Source organism: Carlito syrichta, unplaced genomic scaffold (assembly GCF_000164805.1).
Source record: "Carlito syrichta isolate Samal-C Ts95f unplaced genomic scaffold, Tarsius_syrichta-2.0.1 Scaffold287509, whole genome shotgun sequence".
Classification (NCBI taxonomy): Eukaryota; Metazoa; Chordata; class Mammalia; order Primates; family Tarsiidae; genus Carlito; species Carlito syrichta.
Window position 1 is genome coordinate 479,434 of NW_007231605.1, and position 18,783 is coordinate 498,216.

Sequence of the window (18,783 nt, forward strand, 5' to 3'; positions counted from 1 at the left end):
CTAACTTGGCATATTTCATCCAGTTTAGTTTCTGGGCAGATTTCCTGCATGGGTACGCCCCTTCCTCTTCTGCATTAATCAGATTGTTTGGTGAGGTAGAATCGAAGTGTTTGTCTGTATGACCCTTTGCTGTGCCCATTCAGTGTTAGATGCACAACTGGGCCTTCAATTAATACGTGTAAATACAGCTCCTGATCTGTAATGCTTTTATTCAAAGGTTTTTATTTTAAAAATAAAATTTTTTGTTCTACAAAACAAAACTTAAGACTATTATTATAGTCACTCTCAAACCAGAGTGCTTAGAGTAGAGGTGTAGAAAATAGGTGAGATCCTGAATATATTTTAAGATAGAGTCCACAGACTTGCTGATGAACTGGATGTTGGTATGAAAAAAGAGGATTCAAAAAAAAAAAGAAAAAAGCCTCAAAGGTTTTTTGCCTCCACACATAAAAGAATAGAAGTACTATTTACTAAGATGAGGAAAACTGAAAGAGTAGGGTTTGGGTCAAAAAAATCAAGTGCTCAATTTTAGACATGTGTAGTTTGAGATGTTTATCAGATGTTCAAATGGACATATTAAATAGACAGAAAGAGACACAAAACTGGAGTCAGAAGATAAGTATGAGTTAGTTATCCATTCTGGAATTGGAAGAATATGAACCATGTTTAAACCACGAACTGGATAACTAAGGAAATGAATACAGATTGAAAGAACCTCAAAAATGAAATTGTGGCCAGGGGCAGTGGCTCACGCCTATAATCCCAGCACTTTGGAAGGTGGAAGTAAGAGGACTGCCCAAGCATACGGGTTCAAGACCAGCCTGGACATAATGGCGAGACCCCATCTCTACAATAAAATCCAAAAATTAGCTCAGCCTGGTGGCATACACCTGTTATTTCAGCTACTTGGAAGGCTGAGGCAGAAGGATCACCTGAGCCCAGCAGGTTGAGGCTGCGGTGGCCGTAAGCATGCCTCTGTACTTCAGCCTGGGTGACAGAGTGAGACTCTGACTCAAAAATAAAAATAAAAATAAAATGAGGAAAAACACAGCAAAGGATACAAAAAGGAAAACCAAGGCAGTGGTTGAAATGAAGACAATTATTCAAGAATGAGATGCATGCTTAACTATGTCAAATGGTACTGAGGGGCCAACTAAGATTTATCAAAGCAAAAATCACTGGTGATCTTAACAAAAGTTATCTGGGCAGAGAGATGAGGGGTGTACACAGCCTAATTTCAGTGGGTTCAATAGGGAAAGAGAAGTAACAAAATAAAGACTGTGAGTACAGATAACTCTTTTTCTTAAAAGTTTTGTTGTACGTCGAGGATACGGTGGCCGTGAGCAGCGTGCCACTGCACTCCAGCCTGGGCTACAAAGTGAGGCTCTAAGTGAAAAAAAAGTTTTGCTGTAAAAGTACAGAAAAACAGTTATAGCTGGACAGAAATATAAAGTCAATTAAAAAAATGTTTAATATGGCAATGAGACAGTATATCACTAATCCAGCGGGAGGAGGGTGCCAATGTGGGAAAGACAAAAGAAGGATTACTAGATAGCCTTAAATGGGTATATGATGGGTCCTAGTGCACACACAAAGACGTGGCCTTCTGTAGGAGCATGAATAACTGATTCAGAGTAATGAGAAGGAAGAAAAATGTATATGAAGGTAGTTAACAGGTAAAATCCTTGAGACTAACCAACAGTCAAATAATGTTGTCTCTATTATCAGCAGCATCCCCACCACACTCATAAAACTCTTCAAGTGCAAATTTCTTGGATGCAGTATGATTTACAGTACTAGAATTCTGCAGCTATCAGTCAGAGTTGGACAACCAGATTTGGAAAAGATCTAAACAGAGGGTATGACAACAATTTTATTAAGTTCAATGTAAAAAGATAAAAAAACCTTAGCTAGTCCTTCAGCAGTGAATAACCTATTCTCAAAATTAGCAATGTCACTAACCTTATGACATCACTAACTCAGAAGTTAAAAAAAATAAACTCTGAAAGTTGGTTTCAAATGTGGCTAGACAAGCAACATAATCTGCTCATCTAGCCATATTTTTCAAGGTAAGTGAAATAAGATACAAAAGATGAACCAACTCTATGGGGGAAAAAAGCAACTAGATTCTTCTCATAAAACAATTTTGAGTCCACATGATTGGGGAAAAGGCTAGCATATCACATATATCCAATAAATGATGGCTGAATAAACCTGGCAGAACAGAAGAATCTCACTATAATGAGATTAAACACAATTATTTAAACATTAAGTATCTTTTTTAACTGTGGATTCCAACAGAGTAGAGAATCTACCCTACTAAGCAAGTTTCCTTTTATAAACTACTGTGACTATGTATATGTATGTGGACACACACACACATATATATCAATGATATTTAGAAACTCGTTAAAAATGAATAAACTTTGCATGCCTTTTATTTTTGATGCAAGTTACTTAACACCTCCAGAACTGAAACTTCTTATGCATGGAATGTGGTAGGTTTACCTAGATCAGGTGTTTGTTAACTTCAGTCTAAAGGACAAACCCAGTGTACCAACATTTACTTTATAAAAAAGTCTTATTGAAAGACACCCATGTATTAGCAGTTTATTGTCTATGGTTGCTTTTATACTACAATGGCAGAGCTGAAGAGCTACAAAGGAGACCCTATGGTTTGCAAAGCCTGAGACATTTACTATCTGGCTTTTTACGGAAAAAGTTTAGTGATCCCAGTTTCAGACCAGTGATTCCCAAATTCCAGTCTATGTAAGAAGTATCAGTGATGCATAGAAAAATGTATACAATAATCATGAAATACACACACACACACACACACACACACACACACACACACGATTAACAAATGGAAATTTTTATAAAGAACTATTCTTATTTTGAAATAACTTCAGTCCTACTTTTTTGTAAGATCCTTTGGTAGACTTTTACTTGCCTATGATATTGAAAAATCTGGAAATCACCGGTATAGTCAATATTTAGATTTCTCTTCACTGGCAAAACCTAAGGAAATATACTACAAGATCCTAAAAGGAAGGAAGAATATTTTAACATCTACATTCCACAAAAGTTAACTAGAACAATGCCCTACACATTGCATGTCTTCTACACATTCTCGACAATGATAAACATAGTGGTGGTTAAATATCCAGCTCAGCACAGAAAAATAAATTCGTCCCTTAATAAACTGAGAATAATAATAATGTTAGGATATAGCAACATCACCAAATGCAATATTATCTCTCCAGGAAAATACAAATGAATTAAACTTGGAATGTCAGACTCTCCCATCCCTACACTCTACAGTGGGAACAATGACTCCCTGAGCTCTCATAAGTTGAATAAGATGCCCACACCTATAGAGAGTTAGAAAAAGAGTGAAAAGATGACAAAAGAGGAGGAAATGATTTAGTAGAATGAGAAAAATAATACTCTGGTTTTAAGCAGAGGTGAATAAACCGTTAATCACTGTAAATCCTCAATCTTTTTTTTTTCTCATTACAAACATCACTGTTGCCAATAATCGAAACCTAAATTTTCTATCTCGGGCCATCATCTCAGAGTTCATATGGAAATACTTTCAGTCTCCTCAGGTATTTTTCTGATACGACAAGCATCAAAATGCTTAAGAAACACCAATGAGAAGATAGCTATAGAACTTCAGTAAAGGTAAAAATATTCTTTGAGAAATCATTCAATAGTTACACTGAGTACAAAAATAAATGGTAGTATGCTGCAGTGAATTCAAAAGTTAAGAATGTAGAGCTAAAAACTATAGGGAAAAAACCAGTTGACTCACAAATTTCAGTAGCAGGGCAAGAAGCAACACATCTCAGATTCATTATTTGTTAGTTGACAGAAGAAGGTCCTCTGCCTTAGAACAGAAGGTTCCTACATCAGAATACAGATCTCTGATCCTGTCCCCACAGTTATTTATAACCTGAACCAAACATCAGGACGGTACAATAAATCAAAAAATTAGCTGGGCGTGGTAGTGCACACCTGTAGTTCCAGCTACTTGGAAAGCTGAGGCAGAAGATCGCAGGAGCCCAGCAGGTGGAGGCTGCAGTGGCCGGGAGTGGCCACTGCACTCCAGTCTGGGTGACAGAGTGAGACTCCAACTCAAAAAAAAGAAATCAGGACAGTAAAGGTGGTACAGGAAAGGGGAGAAATCTGGCTCAGAAGAAAATTAACCAGAAATGAAAAAGTAAGAGAAAGAGAGGCTTAAAAAAAAGAGGAAAAGTTATGAATTCTAGACCATTAAGTATGTTATACCTGAAGGACCTATAATTGATGGGAACTGTAAAACCAGAACTTTTACTCTGATAAAAGCGTATTAACTAGTGGCAAATTTTAAAGCTAAAATATCTGCCCAAATAATGAAAATAATATAAATTTCAAACAGTAGAGAACTAGAAAAATAAATTACGATTCACGCCAAAAATGGAATACTATGTAGCTTTTAAACGCAATGAGACAATAAGCCAGGTATGGTACTGCGCGCCTGTAGTTCCAGCTACTTGGAAGATTGACGTAGAAGTATTGCCTGAGACCAGCAGGTCGAGGATGCGGCAGCCATGAGCGTACAACTGCATTCCGGCCTGGGCAACAGAGTGAGACTCTGACTCAAATAAAGAAATATATAAATAGAAATAAACTGGGAGAAATTCTGTAGATAGTGAAATATAAAGATGTCAAAGTGAGACTTGGACTCAAATAAATAAATAAATAAAAATAAACTGAGTATATGTACCACATTTTAAAAATCCAGTCCTCTTTTGATGGATAGCATGGTTAGTTCCATGATCTTGCTATTGTGAACAATGCTGCAATAAGCGTAAGTGTGCAGGTATCTTTTTTATAGAGTGATTTGAGTTCTTCAGGGTATATTCCCAGTAGAGGGATTGCGGGGTCAAATAGAAGGTCCATTTTTAGAGCATTTAGGAATCGCCACACTGATTTCCACAGAGGCAATGGAATATTACGCAGTCTTAAAAAAGAATAAAATCATGAATTTCGCAGCAACCTGGATGGAACTGAAGTTTATAATACTGAGTGATCTCTCACAGAAACAAAGATCTGAGTATCACATGTTCTCACACATAAGTGGACCTTGAACAACTATCGTAATACTATAAGAAAAGGATTGACAGTGGCAGAAAACTATGGGGGGGGCAGGGAGGGAAAGGGAGGTGGGATTAACGGTAGTCAATATCTGTCTGGGAATGCGGGGGCACACCTCTTCAAAAGGGTACTTGCACAATGCATGTTTGTATATCTAACCCTTAACTGTACCCCACAATTTTAAAATAAAAAATATGCTAAAAAAATAAAAAATAGGCCAGGCTTGGTGGCTCAGTCTGTAATCCTGTGCTTTGGGAGGCCGAAGTAAGTGGACTGCCTGAGACCGCGGGTTAGAGACCTACCCACCTGGGCAACCTGGCAAGACCTCATCACTACAATAAATAAAAAATTGGCCGGGTGTGGTAGCGCACGCCTGTAGTTCCAGCTACTTGGAAGGCTGAGGCGGAAGGATTGCCGGAGCCCAGCAAGTCGAGGCTGCGGTGGCTGGGAGCGACCACTGTACTCCAGTCTGGGTGACAGAGTGAGACTTCAACTCAAAAATAAAAATAAAAATAAAAAATTAACTGAGAGGAACTCTATAGATAATGAAATATAAAGATGTCCATGAATATACTGTGAGATGAAAAAAAAACCAAGAAGCTTTAGATTATAAATAGTACATGCTCATTTGTATTCAAAATTGTTTATATGTAAATTAAAAGAATATATATCAAACTGTAAAGCTATTTTTTTAAAGAGTGGAAAAGGAGTGAAACTGGCTATTTCAACTTCATGCACTTTGTTATTTGACTTTTGTCATTAACTTGGTTACTTTCATAATGAAATGAGTTATTTTAAGATCTTTTTTTAATATTAAGGAAACTGGGGGAATGGTTTTTAAATGGTTTTTAAATCTAGATGAGTAAATTTACTGGGAATGTAAGAATGTAAGAACAGACATCAATAATATCAGAGATACAATTTTGTACCTCAACATGCTGTTTTTCATAAAAATAAAAATGAAAAGATACATATCTAATAGAAATAAAGTCAAAATTAGATATAATATTATTTATTCAAATTTGCAAATTATTTCCCTATTAGTATACTTATCAATATTGTTTCTATATATACTGCAGCAGTAGTAGTATTATGAGCAGAAATAGGACTGGCACAGACTTATAATAAGAAATTTAAAGATGACATTTTCTGAGTCAAAAAGAGATTTGCATAATCTCTAAGTAAAAGCAGCCACGAATTCAGTAAGACACCTTTAAAAATGATTTTGCAACATAGAAATGAAAGAGAAATATTGTTAATTTTAAAATGTTTACTCTGATTAAGAATCTCATCTTACACTATTTTATCTCAAATTTCTAAATGTTTTTAGTCCAAAGTGTACACAAGGAACACTTCAACAGCACTGGCAATATTCTATGTCAAAAACTGGGAAACAGACATATACTATTTAACTTTAAAAGTCGCATATATGTAACACATATTGTTCTGAAAATATCAAATGATACAACTTAATAAAGTTGAGTTAAGTAAACATATATACTTGAGACATTTAGTGATGTAATAAAATACAATGTTTATTCCTTATCTGCAGTTTCAGTTATCTGTGGTCAACCATGTTCTGAAAATATTAAATGAAAAAATCCAGAAATAAACAATAAGTTTTAAACTTTGAGTCTTCTGAGTAGAATAATGACAACTTGTGTTGTCCTGCTTAATCATACCTGGGACATGAGGCATCCCTCTGCCCAGTGTATTCATACATTTTATGATACATACCCATTAATCACTTAGTAGCCCTCTCGATTATAAGACCAACAAAATATGGTATATACAAGGTTTGGTACTATCCAAGGTTTCACGCATCCACCAAGGGTCCTGGACCATGTTCCCTAAGGATAATGGGGGCTAGTAAATATCATTTTGAAGTGGTAGTTTCAAAAGGCAATACTGACAAAGGTCACTGAAAGCTTTCCTGTTCTCCAAAAGAAGTAAAGCCAGGTAACGTTTGGTTGCTTTGTATATTTTAAATACTTCAAAACTGAAGAAAAATTTTCTTGGGCTATTTTAATACAAATCAGTTCTGCAGTAAAGATTCTTTTTTTTTTTAGGTGGAGTTTCACTCTGTTGCCCAGACTGCAGCCACCGCAGCCTCGACCTGCTGGGCTCCAGCGATACTTCTGCTTTAGCCTTCCAAGTAGCTGGAACTACAGGCACGCGCTACCACACCCGGCTAATTTTTGATTTATTGTAGAGATGAGGTCTCACCAAGTTGCCCAGCCGAGTCTCGAACCCACGGGTTCAGGCAATCCATTCACCTTAGCCTCCCAAGGTGCGGGATTACAGGCTGAGCCACCGAGCCCAGCTGTAAAGATTCTTAAATGAGCCACTAAATCCCTATGGTAATAAATTGGTTAATGGATAGATCACCATCTTAAACTAGTTAAGATGATTTAATATGTCTTTGTTTTATTGGTAGTTATAAGAGATCAATGCTTACTAAATATTAAAGCTTAACTGTTCTAGTACCTACTGAATTCATCCCTTAACTCATCTTCTATGGAATAAAACAAGTATAGTATGCAGTAGAAATCTGTTTAATGAAATAAGTAATTTTCAGTACTCCTTAACTTCAGCATTAGCTCACACGACAAATATAAGCTTGGCATTTGTTTCTCTACATTAAAAGCACCTTTATTTTTCCAAGGCATTTTTATTTTTACTAATCTCCAAAATCTTCCCATGGCAGAGATTATATTACAATTTTGCAAATAAGGAATCAAAGGTTCAACAAGTTATATTCAGTTACCCCTATGTATATTCTCCAACTGCCTGCCTGCCATTGTTCTAGGATCTGGGGAGATAGCAGTGAACAAATAAAAAGCCCTGTCATCATGAAAATTATATTCTAGTGTGAAAGAAATTAACAAAATCTCTAAGATATAATAAGACGAGGCTAAATGCTTGGCGAAAAACAAATCATCATTAAGGAAGAAAGTGTATTTTTATGCCATCAGCAAAATTCAGTAGAAATCTACTTAATGGTGAGTTGGCAGATGATGTCAGAACTCTGTCACATGGGTCTCTTCCAGCAGCAATATCAATTCCTTCAGAAGGTGTCTTTAACTAAAAATACTTCTTTCCTTGTAAGCTATTCTCTTAAAAGTAACTTTCAAAGCTAGGCACAGTGGTATGTACATGTAATCCCAGCTACATGGAAGGTTGAGATAGCAGGATAATTTCAGCCCAAGTGTTTGAAGTCAACCTGGACAACATAATGAAACCCCATCTCTTTAAAAAAACAAAAAACAGGCTGGGCTCGGTGGCTCAGCCTGTAATCCCAGCGCTTTGGGAGGCCAAGGTGAGCGAATTGCCTGAGCCTGGGGGTTCGAGACCTGCCTGGGCAACTTGGCGAGACCTCATCTCTACAATAAATCAAAAATAAATTAGCTGGGCATGGTAGCACATGCCTTTAGTTCCAGCTTCTTGGAAGGCTGAGGCAGAAGGATTGCCGGAGCCCAGCAGGTAAGGCTGCGGTGGCTGGGAGCAGCCACTGCACTCCTGTCTGAGCAACAGAGTGAGACTCCAACTCAAAAAAAAAAAAAAAAAGGACAGAATTGTCTACAACATATTATTTGAAAATCCTTCCTACTAGTAAGCCTCATTATGTAAACTGACCCACAAAACAAAATAAACACAAAAAAAATCTGCAGAAACTGCTTTTTTTTTTACTACTTACCATATGCATTGGGGAAGTCCCCAGGTCCTGGTCCAGGATAAAAAGGACCTGGCCCAGGTGGTTGAACTGGATACTGTTGTGGGGGCCCAACATAAGGAGGGCCACTATGACGGTACTAGAAAAGAGAAAGCACAGACATTTATAAATAATATGAAGGTCATTTACTAAGGAAAACAAAGCTCTCTGAGAAAAAGAATCATTTAAAAGAGGTAAAGTCACTAGTTAAACACATTCAAAATACTTGCTTTTCATCAAGATGCAATGAGGATGAAGAAAATGTGCCTTAGGTAAAGCCATACTGCAAATCAGTGCATAGGCAGACATCAGCTCACTATACAATTATTTCAAGCTGGCAGCTTTCAATGACATTCAGTGACATCACAGAAACAGTATAATTACTGAGTCCATTTTAGAGCATTGGTTGTGCGAAGGGAATGAGGAAAAGCAATAAAGACAATATCTCTATCATCTTGGAAAATTTTAAGTAAAAATCAGATGTAGAACTTTCTCTGTACAACAATATGGAAAATGACATAATGGCTAGACTTAATAACCAACAAAAAAGTTGACATATCACCAGAAACCAATACCACACTCACTCCTCCCAGCTCCCTCTGATGAGAATCTGGATTAATTCCCACTGTATTCCTAGACTACCTATGCCTGAAAGATACTTTACCTGTGGTATACAGTACTGAGGCCCCTGGGGCACTGGGTACGGCATGGGCAGATGGTTAACCATCATGATGTGCTGATTGGCCTGATACACTGCAGTGGGTGTTTGTGCACCAGGACGAATGGAAGGACTGCTATTCGGGATGGTAGCTCTAGGAGGCTGTATTTGAGGCCTCTGGAAAAACTGGGAAGAGGGAAAAAGAAATTTTTTTTTCACAAAGGGGAATATATAAACTTTACAATCTTGAGCTTTCTCCTTTTTTCCACTAATATAAATCTGGTGAACTTGAAATACAAATACAATATAGATAAAAAGAGAATAAATTACCTATAGCTGGGTTCCCCCAAAATATATCACTCTAAGTCAAGGTCTGATCAGTGTCATCACACATTTGAAAACAAGAGGGCAGTTTTAATTTCTAAGTCGTAGCTATTTAAAAATACAAATCCTGTGCCGCCATTAATTTTAAAATATATAGTAGGATATAACAAAAGAGGTTGCTGGTATCGCTATAGTTTTTCTACAGTATAAAAACATTGACTCTTTTCTAAAAAGGTGGCTCATTATCAACTTATTAAAAATTAAGAGTACTTTCCTACTGTTCAATTTGTAAAATACTCAAAAGAACAAAAAAACTCTCTGAACAGAAAAAGTTTCATCCTAGTCCATTAGGGCAAAGCTAAATTAAAATCATCTGTAGGATTGTCACATGGTAAAGTAAACTGTTTTCTCAAAAAGTGACATAATCCCATACTAAACTGAACACAATTATGCTTTCTAAAACAGTTTGTAATAAAAGTGAAGAATCTAGACAGGCCAAAGAATGGTCTAGAAAGAGCACAGTTCAAATCACTCAAATGGCAACCAGCACTTGTAGTTATTTATGGTTCTCACTGCAGGAGTTAAGAGACTTAAAACAATATGCCAATAGGAAATTTCTAACTTGAACGTTTCAAGAGCTATCAATCTCACTGTAATAATAATAAGGGGTAGAGTAATAAAGAGGCCATGCACAACCAGTAGTTTTTTACCTGAATGGGTCTGAATCCTCCCTTCAATTATGAAGCAAGAAAGCAGCAGGAAACAGAAAGAAAGCCAATGGAAAAGCTTACAAATCAGTTGGAAGGGGTAGGACATAGCATGCAGCTCAACAAAAATATCTTTCTGCTTAGTAATAATAGGAGAAGAAAGAAGACTAGAAAATCAGAATGACAATTCTCCACTTGAGAATTCAAGTACACACAAAATTGAAGAATTGAATCACTTTTAATTAAAAATAAGTAAGTCTAGTGGCAAAAATCTTCTAATAGCAGCCACAAGTTATAGCAGTATGAAAGGGAACATCTGTTTGGTAGCACAGATATAGTTGGGACCACTAATTCCTACTCTTGACTCTTATGAACGCCCATTATGTTATCTGGCATTATTTAGCATCTCTATGAATGAAGATAAGACAATAATAAAAGCGTCTTTTGTTTTTCTGACGTTGGCAAAAGTCCTGAGAAATAACTAAACTTTTTAGTACATATCACTCTTCATGAAAAAAACTTGCTCTTTTCAACTAATCAGGCATATAAGAGGCCAACTTTAGCTCTAAAATGGAGAACTATAATAATATCAACCTTAAAATGTGGTATATAGCCAAAATCTCTTGAATCATTTCACAAATCCAGACATGAGTGTCACTACCAGTTCAAATACAGCCAAACACAGTTGACCACTGGGCCCAATGAGGTCTATTTTGTTCTACTCTTAAGCATCAAGCTACCCATGGATGGTATAAGAAACTTTTCATCTTGTGCTCAAGTGGAAGAATTGGGATAGTGCCCAAGGCTTAGTCCCATTCAGCCTTCATACCACAGGACAAAGAGACCCCTAAAGAGATTAAGTCCTAGAAAAGCAACGGACAGAAAGGTATAGCAGGAGAATGGAGTGATTGGGAGAATTCAATGGGGGAGGCCACAGAGAGTAGTAGTTGATGGAGATGAAGACAAAGCACCAGAGGTAAAGCTGATAACGCAGGGACCTGGGCTGGGCTATAACTACAGCAATAGTCACTGACAGTTTTGGTGACAGACACAATTTCTGTTGGCTGCAAACAGGAACAATGAAGTAGCAAACCTCCCATTACTGAACTTCTCTTAATTACAGAGCAGACAAAATCTATTACACATCAATATATGTGAGTTTTAAAAACACTTCAGGGATGAACTTTAGGACTTTTATAAGAAGGTTAATATATCAGGAGTCATAAAAATGATACAGTCCTCAAGAAGAGGAGAGTCAATCATCTGATCAACTTACTGATAATTACTACATGTCGGACACAAAGGATAAAAATACTAACACTGTAAGGCAGCCATGACAAGGAAAGTATCAAAAGGACACAGGTGATAATCTACTACGGTTATATTATAATCAAATAATGTCAGAGCATATATATCATCTGAAGAAACATGGTGTTATGGAGTGGTGAGGTGAGGAAAAAGAAAACAAACTCATTAACTTATGCAGAGTAAGAAAAACAAATGTGGGTAAAGTTTTCCAATGATTTTAAAAGTCTATATTTGACGACTTTTCTTACCACTATTTTCCAACTGTTCTGATGGGATTTTTAACAAATCTGTCCAGAATAACTGAGGTTGCATCTTATTCAAGGAGTATAAAACTTTTTTTCAGGCCGGACTCGGTGGCTCAGCCTGTAATCCCAGCACTTTGGGAGGACGAGGCAAGTGGATTGCCTGAGCCCACGGGTGGAGACCTGCCTGGGCAACTTGGCGAGACCTCGTCTCTACAATAAATCAAAAACTAGCTGGGCGTGGTAGCATACGCCTGTAGTTCCAGTTACCCGGAAGGCTGAGGCAGAAGGATCGCGGGAGCACAGCAGGTCAAGGCTGCAGTGGCCAGGAGCAGCCACTGCACTCCAGTCTGAGCAACAGAGTGAAACTCCAATTCAAAAAAACAAAAACAAAAACAAAATCTGTTTTTTTCTTCAGTGACTTTGAAATAAAAAGAGCTTCTAATGATTTTCCTAATATTAACATAGAGTTGATTTAGTAAAACACAAACTTTCTGGTTATACTGACATACAATAATTTTTATACACTAAGATTTCAGCTTTGAAGCTAGGAAGAAATAAAGACACCATCACAAACACTGTACATATATACAAACTTAGTCCCACACCAACCTCGACAGCAAGTACTATTTTTAATGTTATTATTATTTTAGAAACAGGGTCTTGATTTATCACCCAAGCTGGAGTGCAGTGGTGCAATCAAAGCTCGCTGTAGCCTAGAACTCCTAGGATTCAAGCAATCCTCCCACTTCAGCCTCTTGAGTAACTGGGATTACAGGTGCACACCATCATGCTTAGCTATTACTATTTTTTTTAGAGAGGGAGGTCTCTCTCTGTTGCCCAGGCTAGTCTCAAACTACTGGTCTTGGTCTCCCAAAGTGCTGGGATTATAGGCATGAGCTACTATGCCCAGCTAGACCAAGTACTATTACTACTGGATATATATGGAATGGAAAGACAGGGAGAGTAAATAACTTGCTAAAGGTCTCCCATCTCTAGGCTCTAGGCATGTACTTTTAACTATTACACATACTACCTCTCATGAAATGGAATACTCCCATATTTTCAAATAAGATGGTCAGTCAAAAGAAATCTTTTCTGACTGGGCACAGTAGCTCAAGTCTGTAATCTTAGTGCATAGGAGGCAAAGGTGGGAGGATCACTTGAGACCAGGAGCTCAAGACCAACCCGGGCAACATAGTGAGACACCATCTCTGCAAAAAAAAAAAAAAAAAATTAAAAATTAGCTGAGTGTGCTGGTACAAGCCTGTAGTCCTAGCTACTAAAGAGGCTGAGATAGAAGGTTCGTTTAAACAAAGGAATGAGCCATGATCATGCCACTGTACTCTGGCCTAGGTGATAGAGCAGGACCTGTCTCTTGAAAAGAGAAAAATCTTTCCTGTACAAAGGCTAAAAAAGATATGGCAAGACCTTTATCTAACTATACTAACGAGTATAACTAATTCTAGGCAAGAAAAATTCTCCATCAAGTTACTTTATAAAATTCATATTTATCATTCAAGAAAACGAATTTCTTCTACCTACACAACTCTAATTCTCTATCTCCATAACTGAAACATGTTCATGTGCTTTTATATTCCTGACATACCATTTTACAGACCTACTTTTGCTCAACTTCACTGCACTAGTATGTTTATAAAAACAGGCTATCGGGAGCTTGTTTTGTCCTCTTAAAAATACAACATCTCTTTCACAAACATGCCCCGTCCCACCCCCGACCACCACCACCACAGCCACCACAAGACTCTTCAAGTCTAGGAAAGCTATAATGGCTACAAATGCAAAAAACTAAAAAATATATTCTCTTCTTTGTATCCTTTCCTAACTATTTAATTGCAAATGAAGAATTAAATTTAACAATAGTGCAAGAAATTAAAATTCTTAGATGGGCAAGTGTAGTAGTAAACCACAGATTATTAAAATGAATGTATAAATGGGCTTCCCCAAACTGCTTGAAACCCTTCAACTTCTTTATCTTCTCAGATGAGTGATAAAGAATCATTAAGAATCAAACCTCTCCTGGATGAAAGGACAGTACAGGTCTCTTAGTGTAATCATCTATCTAAAGTTTGAAAGTAGTTTATGAGAAACCCTTAGGGGATATAAAACTTCGACAAATCTTTTTCATTGTTAAATAGAGTTCAGACACTGCAAAAGTCTTCCCTCTACTGGCTCCAAATTTTTATCTATTACCTTCACAATTGTCCAGCATCTAGCCCTAAAATCACACTGAAAGCAAATCCTTCTCCATAAGTGACATCTCTAAGTTATCTAAAGATTGCCACCACTGCCAACTTTAACATCACTGTCTATTACAATTACAACCCTCCCCCATCCCTCAAACCAAGATTTTTAATTCCCAGACCAGTTTTATCTTTTAGTGTGATCTGCTCCTATTACCCACATTCTCACTAATTAGAGAACCAAACACATATATCAAGGTGAGGTCTGCCCAGAATGTACTTAGCACTCACTCAAAAAATATCTGTTGCTGAACAAATAACAAAATGTATTGCTTATGCATGACAACTATAATTCCACCAATGAAACCAAGAATCACAGGATCTCTTCTGTCAATCAAATTTTACTACTGATTTGGTACCTGAATTACACTCATTTAAAGCTTTTATTTGTTTTATTATTTATTATCATTATTATTATTTTTTTTTTTTTTTTTGAGTTGGAGTCTCACTCGGTCGCCCAGACTAGAGTGCAGTGGCCACTTCCGGTCACCGCAGCCTCGCCTGCTGGGCTCCAGCGATCCTCCCACCTCAGCCTTCCGAGTAGCTGGAATTACCAGGCAAGCGCTACCGTGCCCAGCCGATTTTTTTTTTCAATTTACTGTAGAGATGAGCTCTCTCTGCCCAGGCGGGTCTCGAACCCGCGGGCTCAGGCAATCCACTCACCTCAGCCTCCTAAAGGCGCGGGATTACAGGCTGAGTCACTGAGTCCGGCTCATTTAAAACTTTTAAAATTTCTTTACACATAACCAGGATAAAGAAGTCATGCTCTTCACTTTTAACATTTGTGTTTTGAAGCTCATACAGGGCATTTTGTAACTTTGGAAACGTGGCTAAAGTGAATCCATCATTTTGGATTGTACAGATTGTTTTGGGTAGCGATCACATGTAACGTCAAAACACATAAACGTAAGGAAATTGGCCCAAAATGTCATTTATCCAACTCACTTATAAAAATACTGAAAAGGACAATAGCAGAGAAGAGAGAAACATGTACAACATAAAAATCATCTCCTAAACTTCATTTCAATCTGTTTTAAGTCTTTTTGTCTCTCGATGGCTCACTAGTATGACAGGAGAATGGCAGGGGAAGGTGAAAACTCTCATTTGAGGTAGTATTTTGGACAGATTCAAACAGATTCAAACAGGGACTAAACTTAAAACCCTCCAGAAACCATAAGAAAAATGTTTCTTCTTAGAAAATCATTCTAAAGATACAGTAGCTTGTATCATTACCCAAACTTCCTATCCAAAAACACAAATAAATGGTATTTGAGCATGGTGTTAATGACAATGTATCATTTTTCATGACTTTGCTTATTGAAAGCAACAGAAGACCAGGACATCTATAACAAATTATATAATCAGAAATTCTCTGAAAATCATCTTCTCATTTTCAGCAACTAGAGTCTATAATACTGAGTGAACTATCACAGAAACAAAGAACCGAGTATCACATGTTCTCACTCACAAGCAGCCCCTGAATCAAAATACTATAAGAAAGGAAGTGGTAATAGTGGGAAACTGCCGAGGGTGGGGTGAGGATGAGGGGCACGTGACACATAACATCAATAAGGGTACCTTATCTCAAACCAGGCGAAGTAAGGACCAAAGGGAGGCCTAAACATTACCTGTATGGTGACTACTTATGTACTGAATCCTGAATTGTACCCCACATCTTTAAAATAAAAAAGGAAAATTCACTCTTATCTAAAAAAAAAAAAAAAAAAATTCTATTTAATCACATTAGCTTTTCCCAAGTGAGAAAAGAATCTGAGTATGGGCATACCTCATTCAATTGTGCTTTCCTGATACAGCATTTTTTTACATATTGAAAGTTTCTGAAAACCCTGTGTCAAGAAAGACTATCAGTCTCATTTTTAAATCAACATGTACTCACTTTGTGTCTTGTGTCTCACTGTCACAATTTGATAACTCTCACAATATTTCAAACTTTTTTAATAACTTTAATGGTTATTTGTGATTACTGTTCTTTGATGTTATTATTGTAAATGTTTTGGAGGGGCCCCGTGAACCAAACCATAAAAGACAGCAAACTTAATCAAAAAAAGTTGTATGTGTCCAGACTGATCTACCTATATACCGTCTTTCTCCCTTTTCCTTGGGCTGCCTTATTCCTTGAGGAAAAAAATTGAAATTATCCCATTATGTTAAAATTAATAACCCTACAGTGGCTTCTTAGTGTTCCTCTACCAAGTCTCCCACTTGAAATAAAAAACTAGAAATAATTAAGCTTAGTGATGAAGGCATATGGAAAGCTAAGATAGGCCAAAACCTAGGCCTCTTGGGCCAGTCAGCCAAGTCATGAATGCAAAGGAAAAGTTCTAAAAGAAAATTAAAAGCACTACTACAATGAATACACAAATGATAAGAAAGCAAAACAGTCTTAATGCTGATCTAGAGAAAGTGTGAGTGGTCTAGATAGAAGACCAAACTAGGCACAACATTCACTAAAGTCAATGTCTCAATCAGACTAAGACTCCAACTCCTGTCTAAGAAGACTGAGAGAGGTGAGTAAGATGCAGAAGAAAAGCTTGAAGTTAGCAGAGGCTGGTTCATTTGGTTTAAAGAAAGAAGTCATCTATATAACATAAAAGTGCAAGCTGAAGCAGTAAGTGCTAATATAGAAGCTACAGCAAGTTAAGTATAAGATCTAGCTCAGACCACTGACGAAGGGGGCTAAACTAAGCACAACATTTTCAGTGTAGAAAAAAGAGCCTTCACCTGGAAGAAGACACCATCTAGCACTTTCATAGGTCAAGAGAAGTCAGGCATCAAAGCTTCAAAGGACAGGCTGACTCTTCTAGTAGGGGTTAATGCAGCTGGTGACTTTAATTTAAAGTCAAGGCTCATCAACCATTACAAAAATCCTAGGACCCTTAAGGATTATACTAAATCTACTCTGCTCATGCTTTATAAATGGAAAAACAAAGCCTGGATGACAGCACATCTGTTTACCGCATGGTTTACTGAATACTTTAAGCACAATGTTGAGACCTACTGCTCAAAAAACAAGATCCCTTTCAAAATATTACTGCTTATTGACAATGCACCTAGTCACTCAAGAGTTCTGTTGGATATGTATGAGAATAACGTTGTTTACCTGCCTGCTAAGACGACATCCATTCTGCAGTCCATGGATCAAGGAGTGATTTTTGACTTTCAAGTCTTATTATTTAAGAGATACATTTTGTGGCCAGACTCAGTAGCTCAGCCTATAATCCCAGCACTTTGGGAGACTAAGGCAAGTGGATTGCCTGAGTCCACGGGTTCAAGACCAGCCCGGGCAACTTGGTGAGACCTCATCTCTATAATAAATACATCAAGCCAGGCTCAGTGGCTCAGCCTGTAATCCCGCGCCTTTGGGAGGCTGAGGTGAGTGGACTGCCTGAGCCCGCGGGTTCGAGACCCGCCTGGACAGTGAGACCTCATCTCTACAATAAAATCAAAAAATTAGCCGGGCGTGGTAGCGCGTGCCTGTAATTCTGGCTACTCGGAAGGCTGAAGCGGAAGGATCGCTGGAGACCAGCAGGTCAAGGCTGCGGTGGCCAGGAGCGGCCACTGCACTCCAGTCTTGGTGACAGAGTGAGACTCCAACTCAAAAATAAATAAATAAATATATATATATTTATAAATAAATAAATATATATATATATATCCAGGTGTGATAGCACATTCCTGTAGTTCCAGCTACTTGGAAGGCTAAGGTGGAAGGATTACCAGAGCCCAGCCACTGCACTCCAGCCTAGGTGACAAAGTGAGACTCCAACTCAAAAGAGACACACACACAGATACATTTTGTAAGGCTACAGCTGCCATAGATAGTGCTTCACCTGAGAGATCTGGGGAAAGTAGATTAAAAACCTCCTGGAAAGAACTCACCATTCTAGAGGCCATTAAGAACATTGGTGGGAGTAGTGGCATCTGCAGTCCCAGCTACTCAGGATGCTAAGATGGGAGGATCATTTGAGCCCACGAGTTTGAGGCCAGGCTGGGCAACATAACAAGTCTCTCAAAAAAAGAGAAAAAAAAAATTTGTGATTCGTGGGAGGAGGTCAAAATATCAACATTAGGAGAAGTTTGGGAGAACTTGATTTCAGTCCTAATGGGTGGGTTTAAGGGGTTCAAGTCTTCAGTGGAGGAAGTAACTGCAGATGTCAGGCAAACAGAGAGCTCGAATTAGAGGTAGAGCTTGAAGATGTGACTAATCTACTGTAATCCCATATATATAATAAAACTTGGACGGACAAGGAGTTACTTCTTATGAATGAGAAAAGAAGTGGTTTCTTGAGAGAGAATCTCAGGATTCAGAATATTATATATACTTAACTGATAAAGCACTGCAGGGTTTGAGAAGACTGACCCCAATCATAAAAGAAGTTCTACTGTAGGTAAAATGCTATCAAAC

The 18,783-nt window shown here is 37.7% G+C and overlaps 1 protein-coding gene across 4 annotated transcripts in view; it reads right to left on the reverse strand.

Annotated features, from left to right (window-relative positions):
* Positions 1-18,296, reverse strand: part of EIF4G3 (eukaryotic translation initiation factor 4 gamma 3) — a 181,505-nt gene extending 163,209 nt beyond the window's left edge. For all 4 annotated transcript variants that reach the window (XM_021709853.1, XM_021709852.1, XM_021709851.1 and 1 more), the window contains exons 1-4: positions 18,258-18,296; positions 10,547-10,567; positions 9,519-9,698; positions 8,840-8,954 (exon numbers count right to left, since the gene is read on the reverse strand). In XM_021709853.1, coding sequence (XP_021565528.1) covers positions 8,840-8,954; positions 9,519-9,698; positions 10,547-10,567; positions 18,258-18,281 — 340 coding nt within the window. In that variant the 5' untranslated portion in view covers positions 18,282-18,296. The remainder of the gene's footprint in view (positions 1-8,839; positions 8,955-9,518; positions 9,699-10,546; positions 10,568-18,257) is intronic.
* Positions 18,297-18,783: the final 487 nt, after the last annotated feature.